Source organism: Pseudopipra pipra, chromosome Z, assembly GCF_036250125.1.
Source record: "Pseudopipra pipra isolate bDixPip1 chromosome Z, bDixPip1.hap1, whole genome shotgun sequence".
In the NCBI taxonomy this organism is placed as follows: Eukaryota; Metazoa; Chordata; class Aves; order Passeriformes; family Pipridae; genus Pseudopipra; species Pseudopipra pipra.
The window spans coordinates 21733921-21746036 of record NC_087581.1 but is presented as its reverse complement, the minus strand read 5'-3'; the positions used below and the strand labels follow the sequence as shown (position 1 = coordinate 21746036).

At 37.2% G+C, this 12116-nt stretch overlaps 1 protein-coding gene across 11 annotated transcripts in view; it reads left to right on the top strand.

The window, feature by feature from the left end:
- The window catches only part of IQGAP2 (IQ motif containing GTPase activating protein 2), a 129884-nt gene extending 118823 nt beyond the window's left edge, over window positions 1–11061 (top strand). For all 11 annotated transcript variants that reach the window (XM_064642043.1, XM_064642039.1, XM_064642036.1 and 8 more), the window contains 6 exons: window positions 3019–3106; window positions 3970–4182; window positions 7564–7724; window positions 8521–8664; window positions 9563–9671; window positions 10132–11061. In XM_064642043.1, coding sequence (XP_064498113.1) covers window positions 3019–3106; window positions 3970–4182; window positions 7564–7724; window positions 8521–8664; window positions 9563–9671; window positions 10132–10245 — 829 coding nt within the window. In that variant the 3' untranslated portion in view covers window positions 10246–11061. The remainder of the gene's footprint in view (window positions 1–3018; window positions 3107–3969; window positions 4183–7563; window positions 7725–8520; window positions 8665–9562; window positions 9672–10131) is intronic.
- Window positions 11062–12116: the final 1055 nt, after the last annotated feature.

Sequence of the window (12116 nt, the reverse complement as noted above, 5' to 3'; positions counted from 1 at the left end):
GTCACTTCAGCAGGGACAGTGCTTGTTTTCATCCAGGGAAAGAAAGCTGTGTTTATTCTATTTGATGAACAAATTAAGAAACAGGATACCCTGGGATATAAGCTACTTTATAGTAAAAAATATTTATATGAAAGCACTTAATATAAAATCCCTGGCACCCATCTTCCGTGTCCAGAATAAGGATTGGCCTTTTCAAGTTCCTGGTACAACCTGAACAAGGGGGGAGAACAGGATGCTGCTCTCCTCTATTACTATGCTTATACATACCCCACATGTGTGAAGGCCAGTAGTTCACATTAAAGGGAAATACAACATAAAGATTTTACACCCTTGCAATAACTAGGAGTGTAGATATGGGCTGTAATTCAATTCTAATCTGTTAAGTTTTTTAAATCGGAAATCAGTAAACTGAATTTATTAGACTGCATGAAGTGTTACTTCTGAAGAAACTTTTTAGCTAATATAATCATGCTATTTTTCTATAAAAGCCATAAATGCTAAAGTCTGAGGGGAAAAAAGTCTGATTTTTAAGTGCAAGAAAACTGTTACTGTTCATTCTAAAAAGAGGAGGAGTTTTTCCACTGTAATTGTGCATTTTTGACCTGAATCTTATAGTAGAACATCTAACCTGAACCTTATAGTAGAAAACACTGAGATTTTTATGTAACCTCTTACCTGGTGGATTCACCATCTCTGGATGTTTTTAAGATGAGACTGGATGTGGCACTTAGTGCCATGGTCTAGTAACCACAGCGGTGTTGGATCAAGGGTTGAACTTGATGATTTCAGAGGTCTTTTCCAACCCAGTCAATTCTGTAATTCTATGATCAAATATAACATGGGATCTAAAGCAAAGAGATTTCAATAACTGTCAAATCAAAACTGTTTTAGTCAGTTGGTATTCCAGAGACCAAGACTTTAGAGCTGTTTCCAAGCTGGCTTTATAAAAACGATATGCCTGCTGCTGTTCCTAAAAAAAAAAAAAAAAAATAGAAAATTGTATTTCCTGCCCTTTCTTCCTGCATGTAGGAGTAAAATGCTATCCCTTAGTTGAATCTGTAAAAATATGCAAAATCAATCCCAAAATAAATTTCTTCAGTGCTCTACATTGTGTGGAAATATGTTGAAACAATAGCATGGGAATTAAGAAAACAATTCAACTACTCTATTGCGTAAGTGCTTTTAAGTAATACTTCCCATCTTTTGAGAAATCTGACAGAAGAATAATTAGCAACTTGTGTTAAATTGCAGCAGTATCAAAAGTCAAAATACTGCTAGCTTTTACACAAGAGAAGGAAAAGTACAGATGTTTAGCTTTCCTACCCCAGCTGCAGAGAAGACTTTTACTGCAACTGTGAAATGCTGGGCACCTGTCTAAAATTTAGGTCATAGCTGTTTCTCTGATTATTTCTTGTTGCAATAGAAATATTGATATATTTGCTTTCTAAATAGTTTTAAGGCTCCTGTGAAGAGGTCTAAAATTTGCTGGTACCTCTGTCTAAGGGACTCGATGTAAGGCGCCTGGTCTGCATGGTTTGAGTGTGTGGATGCCACACACCAAGTGGCCAGAGAAGGCCCAAGATGGGTGTTTCTAGAAAACAAGAGCTGAGCAGGTTTGGTAAGCAGGGAGAGGAAGTTCAGGGGCAAGGAAGTAGAAATAAGCCTTGCGTCTTATCAACCATATCAGCACCTGTTTCTAAGGCAGTGCATAAAACAGTAACAGGATCCCACGTATGCTAATGTAGACTGCGGTGGTGACCACCAAAGACTGACAAAAGTTTTGCCTGGCAGAGAAAGCAGCAATGCATGGATGTAGCCCAAATGAACCAACTCTTAGGAAACCTTCCTGTTTTGGTTTTTGTTCATTGTTTTCTTTTATTTTGTTTCTTCATGGCAAAGTGGAGGGATTCCAAGAGAATTTGTGAAGGAAATATACCTTTAGCACCAGTCCTTCAGAATCTGTTGAATGGGCTAAAACTGCTCAGTGCAGTTAACAATAGCTCTGGATGAGCTAACTAATTTCCAGGAGGTTTAGCAGCTTACCTTCTGACATGGAAGGAGCAGTGATCAGGTCTGCCTGTGCTACTTTGCCCTCTTCATGGAAGCTTGGATCATACCCAAATACTTGGTGGTTTTGGATAATGTTGCCTGTATATTAGTAAGTAAATATCCCACTTCATTGGATTTTTGAGAATTTCTTGTACTGAAAACACCAACAAAACCACAACTGTATATAAGTACACTATCACTTTAAATCAAGTCATAAGGTTTTATCACAGAAATTTTGATCATATTTAGACATTTGCCTTAAAAACTTGAGCTATGTCTTCAATTTTCTCTTCATTTTTAAAAATAATGAAGTATATCTATAACATTGTCCTCTAAATTAATAGAATTCTGAAGCAGGATGTTCTTGGAAGTACTATGGATGAATAGGCAGCAGGAATAAGATAAATTTTTGCCAAAAAAAGAACTGGTTTACGTATCAGGGTGAAGCAGCTTCCCTTTTTTAGCAAGGAAATGCTCGTCTGTTGCTACTAGAGAAACATCCGCCCCTAAGTGGTTTGCGTAAATGCACTGCATTAAATATAAAGTTCCTTCAAATTCAGTAGTTTTGTATGCAATTCCACTTTATTCAGTAAATATGACCCTTAATGGAATCACGAGTAGTTCAAGCTTTTCAAAGACTATATTCTTATCTGCTGTTTTGTCATGATCACAATTAAAATTCACATGTGAGTTATTGCTTATATTTTTGTTAACAGTAACTGGTTTGCTGTGCCAGTTTTCTCAAACAAAAGGAGGGAAGTTTGCACATATTTCTTTATTCAGATGTGTGTTGAAACCAATGTCCAACACTATTAATGGAAGCTCTGAAACATATAAAGCTAGAAAACACAAACTTTACCAAGAATCTATAACAAAGGGGGAGCTCACTAATTTTACGGTTGAAGAAATTACATGCAGAGGTGATCCAGTGACATCTGTTTTGTAATATCGACATATTCTTTTCAAAAGGACCAAAAGACTTATTGTGGATGTAATACGAACACAACCAGGGGATACACTCTTAGAAATACTAGAAACACCAGCCACTGCACAACAGGTAAGTGCTACGCTGTGCCTGATAGGGAAGAGAGTATGTATTTTATCAGAGCTATTTGAAAGCCTTAACAGATCTCTGACAGCCTTCTCCACCACCTTGTAACAATTATTTGTAGCTGGTTTTAGACTACTCAGATCTAGAATGTGAGACTTGCAATTTTATTTTTACTATATAATTGGAAACAGCTTTGGAATTGGAAACAGAGGAAATGAAAAATTAAGTCTTGCTGTAAGCTAGCATGACTAGAATATTTTTGTCTTTATATTTTTTTGTAAACAGGGTCTTTTCTCTGCTATGTTATTATACAACCAAATAGCCTGAGGTGAATCCTTCTGCTGTATCTTTTTATTTTTGCCTTGTGAACTTCAGTATCTTAACTCAAGTTCCCTGACATATAGTTTATTTGCTTAATAAAGACAAGCAAACCTCTTCCCATGGAACTACTGTTATCCTTGGTATGGGAATTGAGTGGGAAGAGCTCTCAGTTGAAGTTTTTCCTGTCAACACTAAAAAAACTTCCACTTCAACAATGTGCGCATTTTGGCTTAGTTCAGTGTGTGTACATGTAGAGGACACCTGTGAGATCTGGACAGTCTTCCCACAATTCAGTGAAGTAATTGAGCCATCTGGCTGATTTTAAATATTTTGATTAATTGAAATACATGTCTAGGTGTTGTAATTAGTTATTTAAGGTATGTCCAAAGGCATAGTAAATGGAGAACTTTCAGACCATGTGATAAGAGGACATAAATAAAGCCTGCACTCTGATTCTTGATAATTTCCTTTGCGAGTTAAATGTACTTGAATGTTTAATAGTTCTCATAACCTGGAAAATAACTGTTCTGGATTATTTCTTTACTCAGGAATCTGAGAACTTGAAACTTGTAGAAAAACGTGCCATCTTAGATTCCAAAACACCAGAGAAAATGAAGGACAGTCAGTCTATTTTTGAAGATGGGCAGCTACCAATAGAACAAAAGAAAAGAAAAATTCAGAGAAATCTCCGGACATTGGAACAAGCAGGATTAGTGTCTTCAGCAACTAAGTACCAAGAAATTATAAATGAGATTGCTAAGGTAAATGGAACATGTTTTCCTGTATACTGATGGTTTTTAGGCATCTAGTCTAAATCCATCACAGTTAGAGATGTCCGATATACATTTTTCAGGGACTACTACACTAAATCAATGAAGTATCCACATATGAAACAAATCATGTTTGCTGACAAAATAAGCGAAAGACAGTACACTCCTGCATAACTGCCTGAACTGAATAACATACAACTGTAATCTTTGTTATCCTGATTTTATATAATGCTGTTCAAACTTCGCCACTACAATGCGTTTCAATATAAATTTTTATATTTTAAAAGTAATTGGAATTACTCAATTGTGTTTCAATTAAGAATTAATGTCTTGGTAAGGTTTAAAAGACTTTAAAAACTGCAAAATATTATCTGATTGGTATTAACACTGATCTGCTGTGGCTTGGCAGGACACAAGAATAGTGGGCTAATGCAGTGCCCATCCTGGTGCTGATAATGCACAGGGCCTGTTGTCAACAAATCACCAAATCTACATACACAACCCATACTTGCTGTAAGAATCTTAGTATATTGGATTATCTTCAACTGCTCATGAGTAAATTACTCATAGCTCATGTTAGTGATTTACATATTACAAATATGTATTTTTAAAGTTGTAAATATATTTGAATATACAGATGTGTAAATTACTCACTTAAGAACACGTTGCACCTACTCTGAAGTGCCATTTTATAGCTCTGCCTGGTTCATGTGTCTGCATCTGCTTCTACTTTAGGATAAACCATTCTACACATGTATTCAGTGCCCTATTCTTTTTTGTTTCTTATCTATAAGCCCAGTCATTTTGTTTGAGGCAGAAATCTAGCAGAAAAGATTCAATTGTGCGCAGATTCGGGTGGTTATAGAGGACTCTATGAGAATTTGAAAGCAGTGTACAAACCTACACACCAGGTTCAAAGCCCTTGACTTAGTGCAGATGGTCAAATGCTTCTCACAGATAAAATTTCCATTCTGAATCAATGATCTGAACATTTTCAGATTCTTATCAGTACCAACCGTGTAGTTCAAGGCTCAGCAATTCAGTACATTACACAACAACCGGTGAAAAATGAATTGGATATTGCCTGTACTATAGGAGAAACTCTTAAGGCCATACACTAGGTGAAAATCGGCAAGGCAGCTGGGGTTGATGGAATTCCACCTGAAGTCTGGAAGCACGGGGGCCAAGCACTCCATGCTAAATTTCACGAGTTCGTGGTGCATTGTTGGGAACTCGGCAAACTACCATCAGACCTTCGTGATGCAGTCATCATCACTTTGTATAAGAGGAAAGGAGATAAATCAGACTGTTCAAATTACCGGGTATTACTCTGCTCTCCATTGCTGGCAAAATCCTGGCAAGAATACTTTTGAACAGACTAATACCCGCTATAGCAGAAGAACTTCCACCTGAAAGCCAATGTGGTTTCAGAGCCAAGAGGAGTACCACAGACATGGTGTTTGTTCTCAGACAACTGCAAGAGAATTGTAGGGAACAGAATAAAGGACTCTATGTAACTTTTGTTCATTTCACCAAAGCTTTGATACTGTGAGCAGAAAAGGTCTGTGGCAGATTTTAGAACGTTTAGGATGTCCCCCCAAGTTCCTTAAAATGATCATCTCACTCCATGAGGATCAGCGCGGCCAAGTCAGATATGGCAATGCACTTTCTGAGCCTTTTCTAATAACCAGTGGCATGAAACAAGGCTGCATTCTTGCACCAGCCCTATTCACAATCTTCTTCAGTATGATGCTCCAAAGGGCCATGGCAGACCTCAATGAAGAAAACAGTATCTACATCCAATGAAGCTATTCAACCTAAGGTGACTGAAGGCCCACACTAAGACCTTAAATCCTCTTGTCCATGAGCTGCTTTACGCTGACAATGCCACTCTTGTTGCCCACACAGAAACAGCTCTGCAGTGTTTAACATCTCACTTTGCAGAGGCTGCTGAGCTTTTTGGGCTGGAAGTCAGCTTGAAGAAGACAGAAGTTTTCTACCAACCTGCACCTCAGGAAGTTTTCCATCATCCTCATATCATCATTGGCGAATCAGAGCTCAAATCAGTCCAGCAGCTTAATTATTTGGGAAGCACCATCTCCTCGGACGGTAAGATTGACAAAGAGATAGACAACAGGTTAGCAAAGGCATATAGTGCCTTAGGAAAACTCCATAAAAGAGTTGGGTGTAATAAACACCTGAAGAAAAGTACAAAGATCAGTGTTTACAGAGCTACTGTAAATGGTATTGTACTGTCTACTCTTATATGGATCTGAATTGTGGGTCATTTACCACCACCACTTGCAACTCTTAGAACGCTTCCATCAGCGCTGCCTCCGTACAATCCTAAACATCCACTGGACTGATTACGTGACTAACATGTCTGTTCTTGAACAGGCAGCAGTCACAAGTATTGAGGCCATGTTGCTGAGAGCACAGCTGCATTGGGCAGGGCACGTCTCCAGGATGAAGGACCACCGCCTCCCTAAGATCCTGCTTTATGGTGAACTTGCCACCGGCTGCTGCAAGAGAGGAGCCCCGAAGAGAAGATACAAGGACTCCCTGAAACAACATCTCAGCCTTGGCCATATTGATCAACATAACTGGTCTACTCTGGCCTCCAATCAGGAGACATGGAGGCACACTATACATAACGCTGCTGCTTCTTTTGAGAACACACAGAGATTCATTCTTGAGGAGAAAAGACAACGCAGAAAGAACCATGTCTTGCCAATACCGCCTAAGGAGACTTTCCGCTGTGCCTTTTGCAACCAGACTTGTCTATCTCGCATTGGCCTTTTTAGCCACCAGCACACTTGCAGCAAGCGTGGGTAGAGTCCTTCTTCGTTCGCAAAGCCTAGCCATGATGATAAGCCCAGTCATTTTGTTTGGGGCCATTAAGGCAATCTGAAGATTGTGATGAGCCTTAGAACTGAAGTTCCTTTTATTTTACTCCAACTACCTCAATTCAACCATTGTGTTCAACCTAAGCGCTAGTTTAGCAGTAGCTAGTTCTTGCCTAGCAGAAGCCCAAGCTCTTATTTCTTAGGCCTCTCACTGGAAAATAGGTGCAAGGAAGCTTCCATTTTTATCACAAAGTGGCCATCTTCCTTATGACTTCTCTATCTGTTGGGCCCTGTAGACCACAGCAGAGCTCAAGATAACACCCCTTGTATACATGAGTAGCAAAGCAATTGCCATGTAAACTGTAGTACTCACTACGGTTACTGTGCTTATGAGAACTAACATGGTAGTTCATGCTTTCTTTCAGAAATTAAGTCAGATTGTGTAATTACAAATTTGAATGGTAATAAGCTGGTACTTTTTAAAATATCAAATTAATAAAACAATTACATTAATAAATTTCTTCAGGATATCAGGAATCAAAGAAGATACAGACATCATCGAAAAGCTGAATTGGTGAAACTCCAGCAGACTTTGAATGCACTTAACTCCAAGACAGCATTTTATGAAGAACAAATTAATTATTACAACACCTATATAAAAACGTGTTTAGACAACTTAACAAGAAAGTGAGTCTTCTTGTCTTTTAGTGTGTCTTTTAATGTGTTTGATCAGGAGGAAGATCAGGTGTTAATCCGTAGTTGAAAGTTTTGATTCCAACAGATTGACAATCTACGGATTAAAAAGTTCATGTCACTAAGTCAAAATTTGGAAAGTAAAGTCTTGTATTTATGTAATACTTCCTTAAAGAAAGAAGTCTGAGATGTGTACATGTTTTCAATATATTTAATTTGTGCTACTCTGCAGATCCACTAGCATGCTTTGAGGTCATGAACATTTGGGAAGTAGCTATTGGTCTTCTTCCTTCATTAAAAGGTTTGGGGTTTGTCTTTAGAATGGAAAAGGAGGAAATAAATGCCTAAAGAATTTTACTTGTCAGATGCAATTACTGGAAAGCAATCCTCCCACCAATGCCACTGATGTGTCAAAATGAAAATATTTTACTGACGTGAACTGAAGTTTTTCCAGTTCATACCTCATGGATCCAAAAATGAAACTCTAATCACTGAGTATTTAACATCATTGTGTGTGTACAACTTGATTTAAAGTGATGACTGTGGACTTTTTAGGATAAGGGTTGCATTTCACGGAAGAATTTAAATATGTGCTAAAAGACATTAATTCAGAATCATTGGCAAGATGTTTAGATGTTTCACTCTGTGCTCAAAATTCCTCTAATTCTTAGATTTTTTTGAATGTTAATTCTATTTTTTTAGAGAAGTTCAAGAAAGAGAGAAGGAAGGTTAAATATGGCTAGAAAAGTAGCTAAAGTATAAAGGACCTGACAGATAAATCTCTTTCCAGAAATTCACGGAGGTCAATTAAACTAGATGGAAAAGAGGAGGTGAAGGGAAGCAAAAAACTGAAGCAGACCTCAGTAAAGTACACAGCCGCAAGATTGCATGAAAAAGGTGTCATCCTAGAAATTGAAGATCTTCAAACCAATCAGTAAGTGTGGTATAAAACATTTCTGAGTGTTTTCTAATCAACAATCTCTTGAGGGGTCTGACTTTTGATAGAAGAAATCTTCATAATTTCCTGGGCCACAGCTCAAATTACTTCAGACTTTTGCATTCAGAAGGATGATAATATCTAATTGTCATAATTATTTTTTTCCTTTGTACCTTGCTATATACCTTGGGAAAATATTTGAATAAGCCAGCTTTAGCACCAGCTTACATGGAACCAGTGGAAGTCCAGCAGCAGACTCATTGCTAATGACCAGTTTTGTAAGCAATTCTAGCAATTATTTTTTTCATGTACTGACTAATCACTTTCATATAACTGAGTAAGCACCTAATTTTCTCCACTTTCTCACTATGGCAAGGTGAATAGATATGGTGCTTTAACATCCCTTTTGTATCCATCCATTTTGAGGCTATAGTAGTGAAAGTCTTCCATCCTTTGCACTACCCCATCTATCTTCCACATGAAAAACAGGCTTCCATTTATTTGCGTTTGTTTTTTTTTTCCGAGCGGGTTCATCAGGTAGAGGAAGCCACATGGGGCAAATATGTACCTCAGACATGGCAGAATAAAAGTCTCACTGCCCTATTCCTATCCACTGGATGCTTGGTCTGATTTGCTCACTGAACTTCCCACAGCTCTTTTTTCTCCTTTTGATTTTTGTTTTGTTTGCTTTTCCAATGCAAAAGACTTCAGAGTTCTGTATTTCATACTCCATGTACAGTCTCCGAGAAGACACTGCAGTAGGGATGGACTAATTTTTTATTGACACCAACAACACTGCTTGCAGTCAAAGTTCTCTTGTGTTCTACAGGATTTTCCCCCCAAAACTATATAAAACTACACAGCATATGTATTAAATTAGCTTTCTTGTTTCGAGGTTTAAGAATGTGATGTTTGATATCACACCTGGAGAAGAAGTGGGTGACTTTGAAATCAAAGCAAAATTTCTAGGAGTTGAGATGGAAAAAGTGCAACTCCATTTCCAGGTAGAGTCTGGATTTTGTTACTTTGCTATATAGTTGTGTTGCATTTCCTATAAATACAAACTATTTCACAATTTTTTAATATGTACTAGCCAATCGGCACAGAGCAGCAGATCATGTGGCAACAGCTTCTGTAGGATGCTGGATATGGAGTTGAGTTAATGTTTATATTGAGGCAATTGCATGAAACCAAATGCCACATTAGTTCAGTGGCAAGCAGGAAATACCAAAACAGAAGTGCACAAAACCCAGTATTTCTTCTGGTTTGCTGTTACTGACAGTCTACAGTTTGGGATCTAGAGAACACGTAAATTTTTCTGTGCATATGCAATAGCTGCTTGCAACTGTTTAAGTTAAGAGGACCTGAAGTGGGAGATATTTATCATATGAAGAGAATTTCCCCATCTTTTTGCTGTAAAGTATGGGTTCAGACAGACATTAATGATTTTATTTCTCATTTCAGGATTTGCTTCAGATGCAGTATGAAGGTGTGGCTGTAATGAAAATGTTTGATAAAGCGAAAGTGAATGTGAATTTGCTCATATTCTTGTTGAATAAGAAGTTCTATGGAAAATAGTGTTTTCAGATATCATGGACTTCATCAATCAGTGGGGAGTCTATTCAGTATTTTTTTGCTTATGAACTTTTATTTGAAGTTTGTCATTGGATGCTTTTTGACTTTAAACTCGACCCTAAAACACCAAATGTTCAGAGGAATGTACACAGTGCCTTTTCAGCATTGATAATGAAGAGAAAACCAGGAAATTGATTCATTTAAACAGTTCAAGATTTCATTGGTATTGGTACTTTTAAATCAAAATATTGTTTAGGACACACAGCTTTTGTTGTATGGATTTTAAGGTAGGCAGATATTGAATTTAGTTGAATATATAAACCTCTTCCTATTGAAACATTTAAAAATTACCTCAGATACATAATATAGTTCATACTAGACTTTAAGTATTTACCAAAAGAAAACCTAATTTGTTTCTAAGGGATAGTTTGAGCAAATGTTTAGTTATATACTAGCCTATTTTGTGGCAGTTGTCAATTGCAAAGCAAACTTATTGTGCAATTCAAAAATTTTTATAGGTAATTATAAAGTGACAATAACAACTTACTTCACGAAAATGTATTTTGTGATTCATTCCTACTAAATGCACTACTGCCTCTTGCAAAATGACATTTTCTACTTTCACAGCCTTTGGAGTGGTATTGGGGAAATCTGAATAGCGAACAGTTGTTCAGTTTGAAGTATTTGAATACATAAATTGTGCCTGTCTTTTTTTTTTTTGTAAGAAAATAAATGCAATAAAATCAGTATTTAGATTGGTTTTTTTAAATATTCTTCGGAGATTGTTCTATGTAAAATAAACATTACCTAATTAAACTACCTTGGTTCCTAAATTTCATTTAAAGGAATCATTAAAGCAGCAATCCAGATGGTAGTTGAAAGAACTTCTTTCAGTGCTTTTATAAAATTGCATCTAATTAATCCTGATTGCCCTCAGTATGTTTTGGGAAGGCTGCTCAGCAGTGAAGACTTCATGGCCGCTATGCCATTGAGCGTGACGATTTTGCTGATGAACTAGCACTTTAACCCACAGAGCAAAAGTGTGTATTTCCTACTTTCACTTTTCGTGTGACAAAGATTTCAAAAGACAGACAGTGAGACATTCCAGAATGAACTGTAAAAGCAAATATGAAATAAGTATTAACACTGGTAAGGGAATAAAACAATGTAAAGTCACTGGCAGATACACAGATTACAAGTTCAGTTGATAAACTAACTGGCCGGTCGTATTATACAAGCTGAAAAAATTATCACACTTCCTAGAGATATTAATTCACGTATGGCATTAAATCTGAACATGTGACTACTTTGAGACAGCTAATATCCCTAATCAAAAGATAAAAAGCTCCTACATGCTTCCATTTTTCTTCTAGCTAGTTATGTATAAACGACTTTAATATAAATGCTGCAGTATTGATACTGTGGTTCACTTAAAATAGCTGGATAGGAAGGTGAAAGCAACACTTTACTTTTACTTTCAAAGGAGAGAAGTGAATTGTACTTGAATATGAATTAAACTCATAATCTTTTGTTCCCTTTTTATTTGCAACAGACTTGACTAATCACTATATTTTTGACGAACTCTAACTGAGCATGTAAGTCTGCACAGGTACGATGTTGATCCTAAGACCAGACTCTGTGTCCAAAGCCTGGAATTCTGCTGGTGAGACATGCTAGAGCCCCACAGCCTTTGCAGGAGTAAGTCACTCCTGAATATGCAATTTTGTGTAATATACTTGACAAATCTAGTGCCTGCCTAGTTCTAACGCAAACAACACGACTTCCTGGTGTAGACAAACTCAGAAAAGCCTATTTGGTCCCCAGGTAATGACATGTATGAATGGTATAATCTGTGTGCTAGCACTCACCTTTTC